This window comes from Gymnogyps californianus, chromosome 3 (genome assembly GCF_018139145.2).
Source record: "Gymnogyps californianus isolate 813 chromosome 3, ASM1813914v2, whole genome shotgun sequence".
Classification (NCBI taxonomy): domain Eukaryota; kingdom Metazoa; phylum Chordata; class Aves; order Accipitriformes; family Cathartidae; genus Gymnogyps; species Gymnogyps californianus.
This window is the reverse complement of record NC_059473.1, coordinates 54733474-54755887: the sequence shown is the minus strand read 5'-3', so window position 1 is coordinate 54755887 and position 22414 is coordinate 54733474. Positions and strand designations below refer to the sequence as shown.

The window sequence follows — 22414 nt, the reverse complement described above, 5'->3', positions numbered from 1 at the left end:
GGCAGGAGTCTTAGTGATATGTAGATACCCAAGTATGTTGTACCCAAAATACCCAATGCTCAAACCGCTAGGTTCACAGCTCCCAGAGGAAGCTCTAAAAATGTGGTGCTTAAGGGCTTCTGAAAATTCCCCAAGAAGCAAAGCTTTACAGGTAAGCATGACCTGATTTCCACTAATTTCAAAGAGCATCAAGCAGCCAAATATCTTTGAGGATCTGGTCCTAACTGCTTTATGACCTGGGGCCACAGCATAAGATGGAGCCAGACCCCAAGCTTGTGCTGCTTTGTATTTTCATTAGCAGTGACTAGTTGTTTTACTGGTGTACATCGGGGTGCTAACAGGCAAACTCCAGAATGATTTACATATGGCCAAATATTACGTAGAGCACACTTGGATTGACTGGTACACTGTTCTCATAATATTTGTCATTTTTTGTGGTAGAATTTGAAGAATTTTAAGTATTCACTCTCTATCACATCTGCACTTGAAAAGAAACATCTAAAACTCTTTTTTTTAATGTCCTAAAAGAATTGAAACTAACAAGTTGCTACTTTGCAGTTGGCATTAATGAATCTACACCCTGTAGGTCTTCTACCAGCCAAGAAGCTCTGCCATAATGCACAAAACTATGGAAATGAGGTTGGGGTTGCACAGGGACACTCTGAAATAAAAACACAAGCAGCTCTGCGAGAACATGATCTGTTCTAGGGATACCATGTTAGCAAATGGGAGCTGCAACCCAAGGAAAATGCCTGAGTAAACTGAAGCAAGGATGAGACATGATACAAACTCCACCGGGTTCTGGCTGTCCCAGGGGACAAAACATGATTTGTTAACGTCCGCAGTAGCTGCTTGTGGCAGAAATATGTCAATGAGTATTGCTCGTATGGAAAGTCAGCAGAACTCCTGTCTCAGCAAAATCATTTGAGAATAGGGTTTATCATAAGCCGCTGAGGTTACACAGTATCATATGAAGGCGCTGAAAGACATTAATTTTTTTTCTTTAGAACAACTGCAAGAGACATACCTGATGGGTCGACGGCCTCGCTACGTGGGGGGAAAAATTCATGTGCCTCTTTTGTCAGGAATGCATAAGTAATTATTTGCACTTGTTCATTCTGGAAGAGAGAAATTGTTTGCACGTGAGCAATAATAAATTAGGCATTTTAAGTATTTGATCCTCTGCTGTCAGAAAAATGTCAATACAAAAGCAGTTTCCAGTAGCTAAGATTTGTAATAGAAATTCAAGCCCTTTGTGGAAAAGGCCTTGGATTTAAGGATCTCATCTTTTTCTGTAGTGGAAAAATAAGTAAGAACATTGTCTGTTTAGGTGAATCTATACGCTTGATAAAAACTTTATAGGTTTTTCAACTGGCTATTAGATTTAGAATGAACCCATTTAAACATCATTATTCTTCCCCTTATTCTTAGCTGAAATGCTGGATTTTGCTAATGTACATGGCTGGTTAATGGGGTCACCGCAATATTGAAAGAATAATTGTCAGAAACAGGGTAAATTGTTTTCTCTGTGGTTTATCGTTACCATTACTGTTTTGAGATGTATATCAAACAAAGTTACCTAAATTGCCTCTGAGAACCTCATTGCAACGTGATGGATTCCTACAATTTATCTGGAAGAACAGATTGCCTTGTGATCCTAACACACTGCTCTGCTTCACCCCCCCCATTCAATAGACATTTTGGTTTAGTTTCTGAATAAAAAGTTAACAGTTTTGCTACTTCGCCTTCATCACAGTGCTGTGACTATAAGTACTTCAAGCAGACTTTCTATATTTTTTAATAATTTCCCAGGGCAAGAATAATTATGCAGGTTATAATCATAGTTTCTACAAAATACGTTATAGTAACCCTTATGAAGAGGGTATCCATGTAAAACTGAATGAAAAGACAAGTACGCAAGACTCGATTGAGTCCTGCAGTAAAAACTTAAAGAACGTTTCTTCTGGAACACAGTTACGTAAAAATGACTTCTGATTTCCGACTGAATAGCTCCTTACAATATCCAGTCACATCTGCTTAGTTGTTTGACAGAAATTACTTTTATTGCCTCTTCCCCTTGAGATACATTGCGTACCAATGCCATTTTAAGTCTCCTTTCAGTGCAAAACCATGTCTCACAGCCAGAAAGAGACAAAGACTCCAGCAAGCCCTTTCAGACCAGCCTGGTTCTCCTCTCCTCCTGCCCAGGCATACACGCTATAAAGATGGTCTTTCTCTAAATTTCTTTTTTTGTTATACAACTTGTAATTTATTGCAAGTGTCCAGAGAGGTAAATTGACAGGTAGCTGCATGTTAGGGTGATATTTCTCTCCTGACAACACTGGATGGACCCAGACACAGGAAACAATGTGGTATCATCAGATATTTTTGCTGAATATGACGCTTTCAATTGAGCATCTTCAAGACTGCTTCAGCTTTAAATATGAATTTGCCAGATATAACAAGGATTTGACATTGACCCTTCACCTGACAGTAATACATTTTTTATCTTTTAATAACATACAGAAGTGCTGCGTTGTGATTTCAGGAAGCTCTTTGAGTAAACAAATAGTATTCATTGCCTAGAGACTAACATGCCTTCCCAGACTCTATAAAGATGAGAGATAAGCTGAAAGATAGGCTTGGAAAAGTTTTCAGCCAGCTAACAGATTTTTTTTTTTAGGAGTGCATTGGTGCACCAGTTAGAAATTAATGTTTAAAATGATATTTTTTAAGGTACAGTTGTTTATATGATTTCTTGAATTGATTTCTCAATACTGTTTGATCCAAACGTACTGAGGGTTTCAAACCAGGTCTTTAGCCCAGTTTCTCAGGAAAACAAGTTTTATGTGCTCATATAGTCTAGCTGCCTATGCTGAGCAAATTGTTTTTGAACTTAAACTTCAATTTACAATTTCACTTAAATTTCACATCACGCTAGAAGCAATCCCCTCCAAATTCTGATTCATTCTCTGGTCATCAACAGTTAGAATGAGAAAAGCAGACATGCTTGTACTATCACACCCCCCACCCCATGGCAGAGATGCTGAGGTGTGGTTGGTTTTTGGTCTGGTCTGGGCAGGAGTGAGTGAGGGTGGGGAAGGTCAATATTACAGTGACATGAAGCTTTTAGACAGCGGTGCTTTTAACAGAAAATGAAGGCCACACTGATAAAATTGAGGAATTTTGTTCAAAAGGCATTCTTGCAATAGGTTTTCAGGGGAAATCGGCATTGCAGTGCGAAATCAACACAGGCATCAAATGCTGCACGTACCTCTGGGTGCTCCCAGCATAGAGCAGCACGGACTTTCCTCCAGATCCAATTTTGGATGACAGCTGCCACTTACAGGGAACTTCGGTTGGCATCTGGTGGTAGGAATGAAACGTGTCCAGCACAGTAGGATGACAAAAAATTAATTAACTGTGGGCTAGCTTGGGAAATTAGCTGGCTGAGGGGAAGCAGCAAGATTTGTCTGAAGTTTGAGGAACAACCTCAGTGAAATATTTTAGAACATAGAGGGAGGGCATGAGCATACTGGCCAACCGAGAAGAGTTTCCAAGTATGTATTTGCAAAGTGAAGGCAGAAAGACACACGCCATTGAAGAACTGAGGACCGAGCATCCTCCACATTGTCTACATGTATGTCTTGAAATTTCTAATGAGAGTTTTGAAACTGTGTTCAAACTGGAAGGGAATATTTTTATGTAACACAGCAGAGAATAATTAGTGACAGATTGAAACGAACAGCACGTGTATTGTACCATTTATTTTATCAATTGAATTCTATGATGTGTTCCTCATCCTACAGTCTCGTAATGGCATTAAGTGATGATTGTGTGCTAGCATGGGTAATCAGAATGAAAATTAGCCTTTTTTCAGTTGAATTAATGGTCTCTATTTATTCTGCTTCCAATTCAGTTTTTAGCTATTATTTATAGTCTATTTAAGAAAGATTGCATCTCTTCTGCAAAACCACTGTCTTCAGCAAAACCACTGTCAGAAATAAGAGCAGTTTTACAAAAACTGAAATAACGCAGCATTTCTCATTTCAGTTGAGTGTGCCTTCCATACTTAGTTTTTGGCTTGAAAAGCAAGCCATTATATTCAGATAATAGTTTTCCCAGCCAAAAGCATGCGCTCATATGGAAAAGATTGACTGTTAAACTCTAGCAAAATCTGTAATCTACGCACAATGACATTTTATAATAGCAGCCTACGCTAAGTAAAGGCATTTTGTTGTTATTTTTAAAAACTCCTGAGAAACCACAGGGTTGATGTATCTGAACCCAGACCAGGAGCCTAATGTCTCATTGTGCTTTTGACAAAAGTTGATTTGTTCAGCGCTAGAACAGACCGGGACGGTTGTATCAGAGTTGTTGCAATATGGCAAAGATCGCTATCTGTAAAACCTTCATCTTGTGTAGGAGCTGGGTACATTAATTCGTGAAGTGCTTATTATTGATCAACCATAATAATTGCTAAATGACCCAAGGCTCACTTCATTACAGTCAGACCTAGGTAAAAATCCACATTGTTGCCTTCATTATGTATTTTAAGGCAAATTTTTCCCCTTGCTCTGTCAGCGCCCCAGACGGGCAGTAATCACAGGCCTGCGTAAAGCATCCTCTGAGAAACAAGAGTATCCTAGCAAACACAAGTTAGAGGTGAGTGGGGTTATACAGGGTGCAGCATCCCCGAGTGTTTGATTCAGTCAGATTTTAGGTGACCCACATGCTGGTGCTGCTGTTCCTGTCCTCGGGGGATTTTCTCAAAGCTTAAGAGAGGTAAAAGGCTGTGTGCATATAGCTGGTCCCTCTACTATACTTTGTTGGTTAGAGGATGAGTTTAAATTGAAAACTGATAGCATGAGTTAGAAGAGTCAGAGAAGCCAAACTGCTTCTCACAGGTCTCCAGTGATGCCTAATGTTTGCAAAATAGGACGCTAGGTCCCGGCAAGCAAAGCCTGGTTCTGCTGTGCAGTCGGAGCAGCGACTCTCCCCACACAGACCTTTCTCTTCCTGCCGCCCTTGGCCCACCTCCTCCACCTCCAAACTCGCCAGCTGCCTGCCACTGTGTTTGCAATCCACAGGCTTCTTTTCTTCTCCCAGTCCCTCACCTGTCCAAACCACAGCTGCACTCTGCCTGGGCTCCAGCAGAGCCAGCCGGGGCCCTGCCCAGCCCCCTCCCTCGCTCAAAATGTCACCATCGCCGAGCCCAGGTCCCTCCAGCTATTCCCTTCCTGCGCAGCCCAGCGCCTTGCGGCCACGGCTGCATCCTGCCCCACCTGAGGTGTCCCCTCCCGCGCCTGGGAGGGGGGCACGGAGCGGGGGCTGGCCAGCACCAGCCGTGCAAAACCCTACCCATCCCGCCTTGCAGCCTCTCACCTCTTCTCCTCCCAGCATAAACACCATGCTCTTCACCCACCTGATGGGAAAAGGGCGGCTGTTCGTGAAGAGACAAAGTCTTGGAGGAGCTTTCCTCTTCCGCAAGGTATGTCTGCTGTGCCTCCGCTCCCGTGGCCCAGCGACTTATATTTGCCTGGCACGGCAAGCAAGGAAAACCCTCCACAATGAGCTGCCGTGCTGATCCACAAAAAACTAGAGGACACGTTTTGGGAAAGCTTTTTCTGCAGCTCACACACAGGTAGGAAGAGTTAAAAAGAAAAAAAAAAAAAAAGAGCTGAGTGGGTGAATCTTTTAAGTGACCCTATCAAAGCAAAAGTTTCTAGAGACCCATATTTTAGTTATACGGGAACTTTTTATGGGAAGTTTTACTACGGCATATACTAGTTACTGTATTACCCAGGCGTGCAAAGGACTAAAGGATAACGCTATCGGGAAGACACGCAACTCCCAATTGCCTACACAGTAAATCTTCCAGTGGAGGGGAAGAGGATTCTGCAATTTCAGTCATCCTTAATGCCCTATGATATACCAGCACAGCTTTTAATTAAAACTATGAAGCAGGAGGGGTTTTTATTTCACTCCAGAGCAGGACGGGTGGTAATGATGAGAAGGGGATCAGTCTTTACTTACTAATTTGCAATATTACTAGTACTCCTCCCATGATCATCCATCTGGTGCCCGAGAGCCACGGGGCTTATTATTTACAGGGCACGTTCGCTGCTGAGCCTGTGAGTTTGCTGCAGATCCCGCTTACAGTGACCTGGCAGTGAAGCTCAGGAATTTGGCATGCCCATGGAGCCCTATCTCATGAGTCTTCAGCCAAAATGTGACACTTCACTGTAAGCTCTGGGAATAAACGAAAAAATCTGCTCCTGTGTCACATGCATTGCCTTCAGGGAGCAAGAGTCCCAATGTAGGGCAGACCTGCAGAACAGCAAGTGTGAAGCCAAAAGCTACTTGAAGGGCACTCTGCAACTAATAATTTCTTCACATGAGAGGGTGCTTGCATCTGCAATGCCCTATGGACAGATGTGGCCACATGTCAGTGCACTGAAGGAAGCCGCACGCATTGTGCCTTAGTTACGTTAAGCAACATTGCCAGTTAATTTTGCCCAGAGCAGTGGGGGTTTTATGTTTTTTTCTCTTAAAGAAAAAGATTTATAAAGTCAAAGGCTGATTAATTTTCACCTTCCCTGCTAAAGAAAGCCTAAAAGAAAACCTGTCTTTTTATGTTCGATTCAGAGCCACCTTGGAAAACCTCGGGGGTCAAAGCCCTGGTGTCAGTGTCAGAGCAGCCAGCATGGCCACACGAGGGGTCCCTGAGTGACCTCCTACCAACTGTGAAGGGCAAGAAGCCCACTTGTATCACTTTGAGGACAACAGAGATCCTGGTCTGGATGCTGGGAAGGAGGCAGCAATGTCAGAGTCTTGCTCTCAGTTTCCTCACCACCGGCAGAAGAGCCCTGGGGTCAGTGCACTCCTCACCCTGGCTTCCAGACAAATTTGAGGCCTGTCACAAGCCGCAGTGCTGCTCCGGGTGTGACTGTGTCTGAAAACACATGGCCCATATCTGGTGTTGTCTGTATGCAAAGTGATGCCTGGGACAATGTGGGTCCTCTGTTTGGTCAAGCAGATGTCTCCTCAGGCATCGTTTCCAGCTACTCTCCCCAGGCGCTGACGATGGGGCTGCCTGCGGCCTCACAGGCCTTTTATTGTGCATCGCTTCTAAAGCAAAGCCTGTCGTATACGTCCACGTGACAAAGGTTCACATCAGCGCTCATTTAGATCCTTTCCTCTGGTTCTGACAAATGCCATCCTGTACAACACAGCTGCAAAGATCATTTTGAAGCCTGCTGCGTCATGTTTGTTGCTTCCCCCTGTGCTGCCTTCCCTTTGCTTCCCTCTTCTTGACAGCAGCAAACGCAAGCAGTTTGTCTCCATGTTTATTGCCTTCTCAGCACCCTATCCCCTCCAGAGCTATCATTGCTCCTTTAGTGGGATGCCAGATCTCTCATGATTGGTGAACTATGCCAAACACTATCAATCCTGGTTAGATTTTTCAAACAGTCCTGTTTCACTTTTTCCACGCTGTTGTATACGTCAGGGAGCAGCTCCCTGTAAATGCCCAAACAACCACTTTCTCTCATTTTAAATGCATTCTTAAAAGCTTTTCTTTGCCACAATAGCTGCAAAAACATGGCAAGAAGAGAACCGGTGGTGTGCCAACCAGCTGAGCCAAACCTTGTCTCCTTGTTCCTGCCCCCTTGCCTCTCCGACCTACATCAGTCATTCTTTTACCAGGCTGAAGCCTATGGGGCCAGGCTCGGATCAACATTTTTTTCCATGTTTTTACACCACCTGTAATAATAAGGTAGTAGACCATGAGTAGGCCTCTCAACGATATAGCAATACACGCAGCTCACACTCTGACTGAGAGCAAATCACAACCTTATAGTTTATAATGCAAATGTAAAGAAATTCCTTTCAACAGCTACAGGAGAAATTTTAGGTTATTGCTTGCCATCAGTATGATGGAGGACTATGGCAAACAGCCATTATTCACATCAGCTTTGCCTTTTCCCCAGGTTAAATCACAAGGAGCAGGGTTTTCGGCTTGAAATTGGCTCTCCAGGATGTGGTACATGGCCCGTCCCTGTCACTGTTTATATTTTGGAAGACCACATCTATTCTTTGCTTGAAGCCCTGTATTAATGCCCTCAGTAAACTATGCATCCACTTCAGACTGACAGCTGTTCACATTCCCAGTAGTAAAATACAATGAGATCGTGAAAGGCCTCGGATGCAACACTCCCCGGCACTGACACGGTACGAGTCCCAAGGCTTTGCACTGTGCCTTGCAGCGTGCACAGGGAGAGATTTTTCATTGTCCCTTAGGGCATAATCTGCTAAATACATTCAAGTAGTTGTGATACTGGTATCAGAGCCTCCTAGCCAACAATGTTTAGGTATTTTTCAGTTCTCCTTTACCTACAGGAAGAGAAAGTTTGCTTTGGTGACTGCAGCCCACAAGCTACTTGCCAAAATTGGTGCACGCAGCATGACTGGACTACTGGAGAGGAAGCAGCTGCTTCCAGAAGAATCCTAACAAGAACAAGCAGTTGTGTGTTAGACATTTAGAGCCAAACCAACTACTGGCCTTTTACAACCGAAGAAACACTCTAGAGGTCAATGCAGCTTCCATGGATCCTGCTCTGGCAACAAATTACATTTAAAAATGTGTTTTAAAAAAAAGTTTTCTAAAGGGGTTTAGCTGGAACAGTAGAATAAAAGAATTGATTTCTATCTTCCCAGGTGCTTCACAGATTTCTTTTAAGAGACGCTGGAAACTCTAAAACCCATCCAGAAACTGCTGTGCTTAAAGATGAAATGGGAAGTAGGGTCCTCCTAAGTTCACAGCTAGAATTGACTCTGAGTTTGAGCATGTTAAAGAGAAAACCTGATACAACGACCTTGATTAGTTCTTTTTTTACTGAATTTTGTTTAACCCTTTCATAGGAGATGGATTTTTAAAAAGCAGTCCTTCCTTATATGAATTAGTATTAAGTTGTGATATACATCTTGAACGACAGGCATGTGCATGCTCAGTCTAAAGACAGTAGCTGTAATGAAGAGAAGCCTCATGAGGGCCTGACCTGCTGTGCTATCTGCTTCAAGATCCCAGAAGAAAAAGCACCATAGTCAGTAGGTGACACTGACATTCAGATAAAAGGTACTTACCGAGGTGGTCTTAAGAGACTTGCAGGTGCCCAAGAGAACTGGGAGATACCAGCCTGGAATTGTTTTCTGTTCGCTCCCACACAGGAAACTGCATTCTACATTATTCTTCCCAGGAGTCTCTTGTGCCACAGAAATCAGAGTTATATAAAATTTCTCATTATGTCTGCTTAATTAGGCAGAGGAGTTGGTAAACTTATCAAAACTAAGCACAGTCTGACATTTTGATTGCAAACCCCTTCAAATGATCAACTCTCTCTGAAGCCCTGCTCACACTGCGACTGCAGCAAGATGCAGAAATGCTGTTATCTGCTCCAAAACACAACATCAGTCTTCCCATTTTTCTCTTGACTGTGGCTTTGCTACCATCCTCCATCACCCCTTCTGAGTAGTTTTGGAGTCAAACAGCTCTAAATGAATGTTTGTGGCTAATGGAGTGCTCCCCAGGTCTCAGCCAGCCAGGGGGTACAGCTCCCTTCTTTCCGAGCAGCCTGTGCACAAGCCTCAGCCCAGGCTGTCTCCTGTGGCTGAAAAATACAGAAAACCAATTGCTACAGCAACTCAGCAGAACTCTGCTACTATAATGAGTTACATATGCAAGCCCCCAAGCCCTTACTAAGGGAGCATTAATTACACATTGTGAAAAATCAGCCAGCAAACTAGAAGGTGAGAAACTGGTGTTTGCCAACATTCTGCTCTCGTGGGTTGATCTCAGTGCAGGACTGTGGGGGAAAACATCCTATTTCCTTAGGCCAGACTGGGATGCCTCCAGCAAGGCTGCTACCTTTTCTCCTAAGAGAGAGGCAACAGCCAGTGCGTCTTGCTTGGCCGACCCATGGTCAAGGGAGCAGCCTAGGTGCACCAGGGCAGGAGGAGGGAGCAGGCGAGATGAGGGCTAGGATGCCACCGAGCACCTGCAGGCCAGCAGGCAACAAGGAGGAGCTGCTTTGGTGACCCAGCCCGGATTAAAAGATGGCCTCTGAAAGCTGGGATGAGAGCCCGCTCCCTTCATCTGTACTCAGTCCTTAGCACTGCCCAACTTCAGTCCCTCTGTACCGGACCTCAGTTGCCCACTGCCACATCCTTACCGGGCTTCCCAGCCTCCTCCCAGGCAGAGTTGGCCAGGGACCATTAATCTGGATAAGGAAAACTTTTGGAGGGTGGCACAGTTTAATACTAATGGGCATACCATTGTGTGTCTGTAGGTCTTAGATGCATTTAATTTACAGTACGTTGGCACTGGAACTGTCGTAACACATGATGTGCAAAGGGATCAAGTTTTATGTATGTCTCATCAAATCCTGGCTTTCACTAAATCGAAGTGCTTCACTTTGCAACCCCCTCCTCTTGTCAGTCCATTGATGCTATGTGCAGCCACCACCGTCCCCACAGGGAGGGAGCCATTCTTGCTGTGTTACTGGTGATGGCAGAGATTACCAGAGCTAGTGAGCAGCTGGAGGCAGTGTAACAGCTCCGAATACCTTCAGTTTAATTGGACTGAAGTCAAAACACTTTTTTATTCCAGTGCTTCGTCCTATTTATAACTCCATGTGCTGCAGAGCTTAAAGTTCAGAATACGTAACTATCAGATATTAGAAAAAAACCCCAGGAAGGCAGGAGAGGTCTGGAACCAGCAGACTTCTCCCACAGATGAAACTGCATCCTCACTACATCAATCACATACGAAAGCAACCAGCACTGAAATATTTTACTATTTGACATCATGAGAGTCCAAAAATTTCACTGAGGTGCAGCAATTTCACTTCTCAATTACTGCCCCAGCCTCTCTTCAGATTCAGTATTTCTGCATCATTCAGAGCTTGTTTACAAAGGTAGTCTTCCCCCACCCCAACAGCAGAAGACAGAAAATTTAATAGACTGCAAGCTAGAAACTGGTCTGCAGCAAAGCTGAGCCTCAACCAAAGAAAATAATACCTCTGCTGTGCCGTAAATATGGCAAAGAAAAAAAAAAAAAAAGATCAGCTTCCTCTCTTCTCCCCATGCACCCCGGATTCTTAAATTAATGAACACTGCCAAAATGCAGCTACAGAAAATACTTTGCTTTACTGAGTCTGTAAAATGAATGACCTTAACTTTTCTGATAGCTTAAAAGGATAACAGGACTTCACATCGTCACCATCGAGATGTGCGTTTCAGAATGTTTTTAGACCTGCTTGGGAACATCACCACAGTCGAACCATTTCGCCTTTTGTGCTCCTTAGGGGCTACTCACTGTCAGGCTGGCTGCTAGTGCTTTGAGCACACACCGCTCCGCTCGCTGTACAGCACATCTCACAAAAACTTCAGCAAAATGGAACAGCCTCTTTTGGCAAGGAGTCACTGCATGCTCCAGCCAGCAGGAAAAGAACTGATTAGGAAGAAAAGGAGTAAGCTCCACTCATTTCAGGAGAGATTTGAATAGTTTATTTTGCCCAATCAAGAGCCCTTCAGCATAATGACACATTCATATACACATATATGAACATTTTTTCTGAAACATTAACGTATAATACATTTTAAATTTAAAATACCAGCTGCACAGGTATTTTTATTTACAAAAATATTCCATACTTAATTTTTTAACTTTGTTATGATGACATAGTTCAGTTCAAGTACATGTAAGTAAAATAACTCTATGCAATCTAACATAGTCGTGTTTGTAACAGTACAGTTTAAAGTTCATATGAAACTATATTTGTAGACAGATGGATTTGCAACCCTACCTAAAATGCATATTCCAGTAATTACCCTCAGAAGAGCTAGTGGGGCTCAGCAAGACTTAACTGAAGAATAAGTTGCAATGAACAAAAAGAAAAAAGACGACACACATGTACACACTAAGATATACATAAATGAGAACTGCTACACATCAAGCATGCTTGCCCACAAGTGGGCAATGTTAGAAAAATTTACTGGTTTTTTTTTTTTATTATTTTTCCCCCATGGTGCTGGTACAATGAAACAGTAGCATAACTAGAAAGCAGCATGTTTTCCTAGTTCTAACCACTACAGATAGCAGAGCTCAGGTCTAAAATAACACAGTACTGCTTATTTACAAGTCTGTTTTAAAAGGGAATATTTAAAACATGTTCCCACCCCTCTCCCTTTGCATCACCTATTACTGAATGGTAGTGGTAATCCACATACAACTCCTTACATGTTTTCAACTGAAACAGTTTAACTTCTAGTTACTATTTGCCTGGTAATATGTAACTTAGGTACTAACAAAAAGAAACACAAGTGTCAAAGTAACCTACAGGCATATGACAAACATTTCTAGGCGCTTTACATGGAAAACTAAAAGGAATACTGATGGACACCTTTCATTTGATTGTTCTACGTTTCTGCCTCGTTTCTCTTTTTCCTTTTATTTTTCTTTTTAAAAATGAATGCCCACATCTTTAAGCCTGAACTTTTTAAAGTGTAAAAGAACCCAGAAACACAGTACACTGATCTGGCTTGAAACAGTCACAAAGTAGATGATATACAGCACATCTTTGTAACATGCATAAGAAGAAGAAATTGGCCCAGCCTAACTTAGCTTTTCAATGAAAACCGAAATAAAATCGGTTTAGCTGATTCACCTACACTACACATCTTTTTTCTGTTTTACTTCCTCCCCTCAAACATCATTAATTTCTGTCTACAAAGTATTTGAAGATTTTGTGGTAGTAGCAAAGCTATCAACATCCACCCAAAAGGATTCACATAAGTTATACAGGAAATTGGCTAGAACGAGAAAAGGTTCAACCGACAAGTTACCCTGCAACTCGGAGAGAGAGGCAAGGCGCTGCACTCCCTCCCCCGCACCGAACTTCAGCTGCTATCGATGCCCACCCGGCTATGTTAAACCATGAGGAGAAAGAAGAGGGCACTTCAGCCACAGGCTGTAAGTTTTCCAACATGTTTGGTATACCAAGAAACCCTGTTTACATGTAAAGAGCTGATGTATAATCAAGATTCATACATTACTGAAAGAAAATATTTATTGGACAAACCTTGCTTCAATTTTGGAGAATTTTAAAAGTCTGAGGAATAGAGCTGAAAAAAGTCTTTCATGTGTATACCTAAAAAAAAATAAAATCATAGAAAACCAGTCAGCCACAGACCACAGCTATTGAGAAAACTTTTACATTACGTTAGTTTTCTGAATGCACTATCTTCCCTCTCCACGCTTACGGAATTGTTTAAGAATGTTCGAAATGGGAGGTAAAAATAAGTATGATTATTTTCTGCAAAGCAAAATGGGCTATTTGTTTTCATTGCTTAGTAATTGTATCATCTCGATATGAGATATGAATGTATTCATAAGCTTAAAACAACTTCTTCTATGGATAATATACATACTTTAAGTACTTTGACTTAAAAATTGAACATAAGTCTTTTTAAAATTAAAGGTAGAAGTGTACATATAAAAATTATTTAAAACTAAAAGTATATTCTTAAGCAGTATGTATAAATATAACAGATTTTATTGTAATATCTAGTAACAAATCTGAAAGTGTTGCAGTAATTTATAAACTGAATGCTGACACAGGATACGTGCCTTTCATCAGATTCTATATTGTATATACTTGTATATACATATTTTGCTAAGAAAACACACATTCTAAATGATAGTCACATAATTAGCAAATATGCCTGAAAATAATCTGTTCTAAAGTCTTTATTGAACATGTGTGCTTATATACAAATAATGAACCTGAACTGCACAGATGTAGAAACAAAGTTAAGGAATAAAATACCATGATTGAATTAAAGTGCAGGAAAAATTCAAGTTTAAAAGTTCAGGTAAGATCAGTGCCATTAATTCAGCAAAAAAAAAAAAAAAAAAAGGAAAAGAGAAAAAAGGAAAACAAAAAGGAAAAAAAGGAAATGAACTTGCTTCCAAAAATCCTCCTTTGGATGTAGCTTTCCAACATCACCTGCCATGCAAGTACCACCTCAGCTAAAAATCTTTGCATGGAGACAGACAAGGAACACAGCTATATATTACTATGTTTTATAACTGTTTGCTGAAGAACAAATCACTGTAGATGCCTGTGGTGTAACACTTTCAGACTTATTTGGAATACACGTGTATTTACACATATCAACATTCAAAAGTTACAATTTGGCAGGACTAAGGTGAAGAAAAGCTTCTTCAGTTAACAGTTCCTAATGAGACACACTACATATAAACAGATAGGTAGCAGCAGTTTCTTACACTTCCATCAAAAAAAATAGAAAAGTAATAGCTCAATTGTATTTTATAGTTTTCCAGACACTCTAAAAAAGTTTCACACAACTAAAATGCTAGCGAAAAAAACGAGGGGTGCTTCCCCCCAAGGATTTCAATATACCTTGCTGTACAAAAGGTGCACCACCAATAGCAGAATAAGATGCAATGATGTGTGTACATCAACTTCCTTCCACAGAGAAGGAAAAAGGAAGGTTTTAGACTAAAATTGTACATAGCCCCTTTTATTGACCAAGAACCATTTGTGTATTCATCTCATGAGCAATCATTTCATCAAATCTAGAAGCATGCTCTGAACATATGCAACAAAAAAAGGATTCAACTATGATAAGTTCTACAATACCAAATAAGCCACTACTCTTCTTGTACTGGTAGATGGTCTCTCATTGCCTCTTATTTTTTTGCTTGCTGGTGGTTGTCAAATGTGTCTTGATGAGAAAGTTAAGTACGCTTTCCTCTCAAGCCAAGGTCATCTTCCATTGAACTGATACCATGATTTGCTGAAGAGTACTTATGCCATCCTCTCCCCCAGAGCCTGGCCAGACTTATTTTCCAGGATTCTGTTGCTCTGAAATATAGTTCATCTTCATCAGGTCAAATAATGATCAGTCATCTCAATTTATAAATGAGAGATAAGGAAGGGGACAAGTGTCAGCTAGGGTGTTTTATTTTTGGAAATGGTATGGATAGTAGTTTATCGAGTTTTCTTCTACCTGGATTTTTAACAAAACGGTGTTAAATATGCATTAGACACTAAAAAAGAAATTAACTAACATGCAGAGGCAAAAATTGCATGGCAAGCTGAGTTAAGTAACTGGAGTTAACATTGCCTCAGTAGCTATGGGACAGAGCCATCAAGAAATCGTAATGCTGCTTGTTCAAATTGTCACGTTCTCATTTGTTAAGTTCTTTCAACAGTGGACATGGTATGGCATGGCCTTGTACTGGCAACAGAATTCACTTGTCTTTTTTAATTAAATGTGACTATACATAAAATCAGAAAATTTATCAATTTGTGCTACAAAGCCCAAACATATTTGCCTTTCATTTGAAAAAATGAATTAAGAACCATCAGTAACTTCAATATTTTGCATCCTTCAAGTGTTTTGTAAGGTTGCCTTGTCTATGTACCTGCAACATCACTTCACAATACAAATATAACCACGGTTTTGCTTTGGGGACATTCAGAAAGTGTGAGAAAAACACACAGAATGTGATGCTTGGAGAAGCAAACCCAAATGATTAATTTCAGACAATGTAGACCTATCAGCTTTTAAGTACTCACTTTTATAAAACAAAACCAGTCAGTAACTATTCCTGCTTTGAGGAAAAAAGTCTAAATAAATTTTTAAAATGCAAGCATTCATTTTCAGGATTCCTCTCTTTTAAAAAGAGCTCTGGTCATTCCCACTGTTACAGCTTTAGTGCAGCAGCCATTAACAAGTTAGCTCAGCTATATTATTTACCTCACCCAAACTGAACATTATTTCACCAATTCCTGAAGTTTTAGTGGACACTTACCACTGCCCACATTGAAAACACTGCTTTAGAGACTAAATCCAAACTTTAGGCCAACTGCCTTTAGTGCTGGGTGGGGCTGAGGCAGGTACTTGTAAAATAGCTCTACTAGCAGGACTTAGAAATTTGCTAAACAATATACTGACAATTATTAAATATTAGATGCTTGCCATCATTCATGCATCAGCACCTCCACGGAGTGTAAAACTGTTTGAAAACCTGAGTCCAAGATTATCTGATTCCATAGTAAAGGACTAAAGGGGCATCTAGAACTTAAGTTTTGAGCAAAACTATTTTAATTAATGGCTGTAAAGATACATTCTGTTAAACACTTATAAAAATTCACAGCATGAATGAAACCCACAGCCAATTCAAAATGTTATACAAACCGAACCAATAACTATTTTTGGCAAAAAATATTTAACTGAACAGAAGTTGAAGTATTCTTACCACAATGAAGATGTTACCACATTTCACATTGCACGGCCATAACACAAATGAAAACTCCCAGCATGACACATTCCAGTCATATTATTCACTTGACTTTTTTAATGCAAAAATTGTGTATTCTCTTGTTTTGCACTTCACGGAATATGATGTGAATACAAGAATACTAGATCAGGGGTCCAAGAAAAGACTATGCACAGGTCAACTATGTATACAGTTTTCAACACGAAATCTTCCAAGCTTCCAGCTTTTCCGATGAAAGAAGTGACAGCAAACTTCAACTCTTCTTCAACAATAATGGTAAATATAGTGAGTCCTAGAGAGGGTAAGTGTAAGTCAGCTACCGTCCAGCAAGACAAACAACTTTATTCCAGCTCTTGGACCCCTGATTTATTGCCTCTCCTCACAGGAGGGTTTAACACTGGCAGCACAAAAACTTTTGGCATATGAAATATTAACACAGGATCGACCCTGCATTGCCCCTGCCCATCTCACACTACGTTTTCCCTTTACCCTCTTTTCCACATATTCTAGTTACCTTCTCTGTTCCAACTCTCAGCTAACCAACAGCTAAGAAACACTCAAGTTTGTTTTTTTGTGTGTGTTTCTTCTAAATATAAAGCTCCTCAGTTAAAGCCACAACTGAGGTAAAACAGTGTGTGATTTGTGCTAGGAAACAACAGTATCCAATGGTGAATACTCCTTTAAATTGCAATGGTCCTGCCAAAATTAATGAAAAACCAGGATTTTTTCATCAGGACAAAATTAAACAGATGTAATGGATGAGCGTCATCAGAATTGGTACCACTTCTTATCTTTGTACTTCAACATCATCTGAAAAAAACAAAAAACAATTTCTAATTACTGTTTCTATAATGTACCAAAAAGTACAATGATACAAACAAATTATATGCTTACAAAGCAGTGTGAGAAAGAGGGACTTTAGTAAGGCTGCTCAGAACTGCAACAATATTGCTGAACAGTGAGGGTTTAGCATGATGATTTTTCTAATGGTAGCATCACTGCTAATGATCTGGCCTCAAACAGAAAAAGACATTTTTGGGAGAATGGGAAGGTTGCACAGGAGTTTAGGGGAGGGAAAGAGATCTGCGTGAACATGGAAGAGAACAGCCATTCTACGTAGTTGCCGAGGAAAAAAAATTAACTTGGACTCATGGGGTTAAGCCACGACAGCATACAACAATTGGATCTTTCTTAAGAACCACAGGAATCTCACAGAGAGCATTACTCTTCTTATCTAACTCAGTGACAAATTCTTTAAGCAATAGGAACTGAGCCACACTTTTGGAAGTCTACATGCCTCTCAGGCAGAGGGTATGCTCTAGACCAATGTACCACAAGACAAAGCTGTTTACATTATTAGGAGTAATGATTGATAGATAAAAGTGAAGTGTCCTTTATCAATGTTATTGCACTCCCTTTAGATACCTCTAACATGCCTTTGCAGAAGTCCATTACTTGCAAAACTTGTATTTATTTGCTAGAGAATCAGTTTAATGTTCAGTTTAACATGTAACAGACTCACCTCATGAGCGTGTTTTGAGAAAGAATCAGCACTGTAAAGCATAGCTGCAGTTTTTTCTTCCAGTTCTCCTAGTTTCTGTCCTCTTTCATCTAGTGCCAACCGGGCTCGTGCTAGTTCACCAACTACACCAGATGCTGCTCCTTTGACACCTTCAATACCCCCAGGCCCTGGAATATGCTGGGCAAGACTCCTTGATGCTTTCCCAGATGCTGATTCTCCAACTGGAGGCATTTGCAAAGCAGCAAAAACAGAACAGTAAGGCTTTCTATCATTATTATGTAAATATCAATGTAACTAGTTTATAAAGAGGTGTCATTTCTTTGCATGGACACTGAACACCTAATCATAGGCATGACTACAAGCAATACTCACTACTCAATGTTACTAGGTATTGCTGTTTAATAAAATCGATATTTTCAAACATATTTCCAAGTTTCCGGGCAGGTTATAAAATTATAACCTTTTCACAGCTCAAGTGTGAAATTAAAACTCTCTCAACAGTGCTGGCATCACGGTCATCAGACTTGTGCTGGTGAAGTGTTTTTTAACAATATAGCTTACTTCACAGGGAAAGTTGGGAGTTCAGCAGACAAAGCAGGAGAATTTTGAACATACAAGCTGTGGTCAGTTCTCAAAGTGCTTTGCTGGTGTAGCCAGTCAGTATGACTCCACCAGCAGAGGTTCCTTTGATGGAAGTTCAGTTTTAGATGCAGACACCTGAAGATTAGGTGTCTATGCTCTCATTGTAAAAATTTTGTAAAAAAAAAAAAAAAAAAAAAAAGTAACGTAAACCATGAAAAGGCAGTACAGCTGTAAGAACAAATCAGCTCATCCTAAAGTAAACACCCACGAATGGTCAGCTGAACAGCTCTCTAGACTCTAGTGACTGCACTTACTACATCTCCTTTGCTCGTAATGGGACATCAGCCACCTAGTTCAGTCTAGACACTTAATGGACATGTCAATCTCATGCTGAATTGTTGTCCTGGTTTCAGCTGGGATAGAGTTAATTTTTTTCATAGTAGCTGGTACAGTGCTGTGTTTTGGATTTAGTGTGAGAATAATGTTGATAACACACTGATGTTTTAGTTGTTGCTAAGTAGCGCTTATCTTCAGCCAAGGACTTTTCAGTTTCCCATGCTCTGCCAGCAAGCAGGTGTGCAAGGAGCTGGGAGGGAGCAGAGCTGGGGCAGCTGACCTGAACTAGCCAAAAGGATATTCCATACCATGGAACGTCATGCCCAGTATATAAACAGGGGGGAGTTGGCCGGGAGGGGCGGATCGCTGCTCTGGCATCAGTCAGTGGGTGGTGAGCAATTGCATTGTGCATCACTTGTCTTTTCTTGGGTGTTATTTCTTTTTTTTGTTGTTATATTCCTTTTCATTACAATTATTATTATTATTATTCTTAGTTAGTAGTGTATTTTATTTTACTTTAGTTATTAAACTGTTCTTATCTCAACCCACGAGTTTTACTTTTTTTTTTTTTTTCTTTCCTCCTCCCCACCCCACTTGGAGGGCAGAGGGGGAAGCGGCTGCGTGGTGCTTAGTTGCTGGCTGGGGTTAAACCACGACAATTGTATACTCTACAAAAATTTGAGTGAAGGTGAAAACATTTTTGGATGCTGAAGTCAAACCAAATAATCTTTAACTGTTTTTTTAAACAATGAAATTATGGTTTAAATATTTTCTTTTTTTCACCCTCTAGGAAAAACAATATTAACTGATATAACAAGATTTGTTGCAGTATTTCAAGATTTTCTGATTTGATTTTATGCTTCTAGGAAGAACGATTTAGATTTCAACTAACACTATAAGCATCTTTCTGTGAATTCCCAAGAATAAAAGAGAAATCGTTTCACTTATTACAGATTCTGCTGTGACTCTCATGTTAAATATGACTATTTTAAAGACATTTTCAGATGTCTTTTGAATTGTCATTGAACTCACTTTCAGGTTACAATTCATTAGGCTTTTTTTTCCTCCCATTCAATGCTATTTTCCTTCTGAAGATCTGAGCCAAAACTTGATGGTGGAAACTTGAAGTGATGTAAAGAGAGCTTCTAAGGTTACAAGAGTGCTTTTCTGTTGCCATGAAAAGGCGGTTTTGCCCTGTCCCAGTCATACTAATTAAACATATAATTTGTGCACAGAAGTTTCTCTAATAGAATACTTGATCAAGCTTTCAAAGTATTACACATATATAAATACAAATGGAATTTTTAACGCAGAAAGTGACCTCTAAATATTTGGTATTTGTTCAAAATGTACAGGCACAAGTAGTAAAGACTAATTTAATTTTTATTGGACAGATCAAAAGAACCAATAAAAAAGAAAGGATTGCCAGGGAGCCTTGTCTGTTTTAAGAGCTAGGTTTCATGTTAAAAAGGAAACAGTTCTTCTTACAAATAAACTTGCATAATATGGTGTTTCATCTAGCAAATATCTGAATAAGTGGAAGTTATTTTCCTTAAATATATTAAAATGCTCCATGCCATCACAGTAAAAAAGATAAAGCTGTAATCAAAAACCCGAGAAAATGATAAAGCAATAAAAACTTTGCCAAATCTGAATTTTACTGTCCTATGAACAGAGGACTGAATTGAACTATCATACAGTTCTGTCCTTGCTCTCATTCCTAAAGCATCTCTGCATAAGTCAAACAAGGAAAAAGAATCTAGGAAATGAACTGAAGTAGAACGGAGTTTTAATTTTCTCACTGTCCAGAATAGTGTTCTCCAGAACTAGCCCGTTTAACAGCGTTAAGAAAATCATGGTCAGTACCATACACTTCATAAAGATTAATAAAAATAAGATCTGTTGTCCCATTTCTTGTTTTATAATCCTGAATAAAGGAAGTAAAGGAGCCTGTGAGAAAACAGTACCAAGCTTTTCTGACCTTGTTGGTAAGATGTACAACACAAATGCTATGAAAAAGTATTTGTCATTCCCTTGTTTACTTTCCTCTTTGCAAGTGTAATGTTCTATTAACACAGGTAATACATTTCTCAAGGATCACTGGCCTCCTTGGGTAGAAATACCAGAAAAATAACGAATACTAAAGACTTACAGAGTTCTTCTCTGTCAAGTGACTGTGCCCCACCTCCAAACAGTCCTTTAAAGAACCCCCTGTTCGGTGCTTCTGGTGTTTCTACAGGAGTGAAGAGCTCACCCAACATTTCCTTTGCAATGAAGAAGAGACACAACAAGGCATACATTATTTCACACACAAATTAATGGAATATTCTTTCACTTTAAGGATTTATTTCATGGATCTGAATTTCAAAATGAATATGCTTTAATAGGCATCTGCCTTTGCAAGGCGACTTAGGAAATAAAAAAAAAATTAAGAAATCTGTCCAAACCATCTGTTCTGATAGTTGCAAGCTTATAGCTCATGAAATTCAGTAGCAAAGAAATGGGTTCAAGTAAAGCTGTATTTGCCCCTCAACAACTTGGGCAACACTCCTGATTTTGTTCTGTTGAAACTGTATCTACAAATACTCATATTCATGTGTGGTACCAAAGTAGAGCTTACAGCCTGCATCTCCGCTATTTCAGTATTCTATACAACTTCCAAGCTGAAGGATGACTGAGAATCTTTTCAATCTGTTAATGCCCCTGAAACATAATAGCTTCCTTCAAGTATCCTGAGTTAGCATTCCCTGCTTACGTCAGCATGCACCTCCACCAGCATCAATTGAACAAGGGAGTTTTGTTAACTGCACATGTTAAACAAGGAAACTTCCTATCGATCAAAACAGAAATTAAGTAAGAAACTGTTTCACATACAAGAGGATCGATGAAACGGTAAAATTTAAGAGTAGAAGTGATTTATCCTGAATCAGACTCTACAGTGAGAAAAATCACAGCATGAAAGCCAAAATGCTCAGCTTTATGACAAACTTAATTACTGTAAGCATCGTAAATCTAGAACCAAGAACCTCAGAGTATATCTAAGAAAACAGTAATTTTTTTTTTTTTTTTTAATTCATTACCTGAAGATTTTCACATGTTTCTTGACTGTAGGTGAGCCTCTGTATTTCAGTTGGTGAGACGAGATAGAGTGCTTGTCCATTATTGGTGAAGCAGAATGTTCTGGCTATCCGCATATTGGTGAGTGGCAGGTAATATACATCCAACAATGGCCTTAAACTTGGCAAACTTAAGAAAAAGAATTAAAAAAATCCTGTTAAATATAGCAGGATTGTCTATTATTGATCAAATAGCTAATTTTTAAACAGCAATACGTTATTTTTCTCTTCACCATCTGCATAAGTACCACAGAAACAGGGTTATCATTTAATGCAATTACAAAATCTCAAAACGTAAATATGAGATTTTTCAAGGTAGCACCTCAAAAGTGAAGTTTCAACTTCTGCATCACAGATGCATTTAAAAGCATCATTTAAATGATACATACTGAGCATGTAAATCACAGATTCACTTAAAGCATTATTCAGTAATTACTAACAAAGTATTTTGATAAGTATCTACCAAAAGTTTACAACTAAACATCCTGC

At 40.0% G+C, this 22414-nt stretch overlaps 1 protein-coding gene across 5 annotated transcripts in view; it reads right to left on the bottom strand.

Moving 5' to 3' along the window:
* Positions 1-14027: 14027 nt before the first annotated feature.
* STXBP5 (syntaxin binding protein 5) overlaps positions 14028-22414 on the bottom strand; it is a 116978-nt gene continuing 108591 nt past the window's right edge. For all 5 annotated transcript variants that reach the window (XM_050893450.1, XM_050893445.1, XM_050893446.1 and 2 more), the window contains 4 exons: positions 21890-22055; positions 20962-21073; positions 17892-18112; positions 14028-17179 (listed from right to left, as the gene is read on the bottom strand). In XM_050893450.1, the coding sequence (XP_050749407.1) occupies positions 17138-17179; positions 17892-18112; positions 20962-21073; positions 21890-22055 (541 nt within the window). In that variant the 3' untranslated portion in view covers positions 14028-17137. The remainder of the gene's footprint in view (positions 17180-17891; positions 18113-20961; positions 21074-21889; positions 22056-22414) is intronic.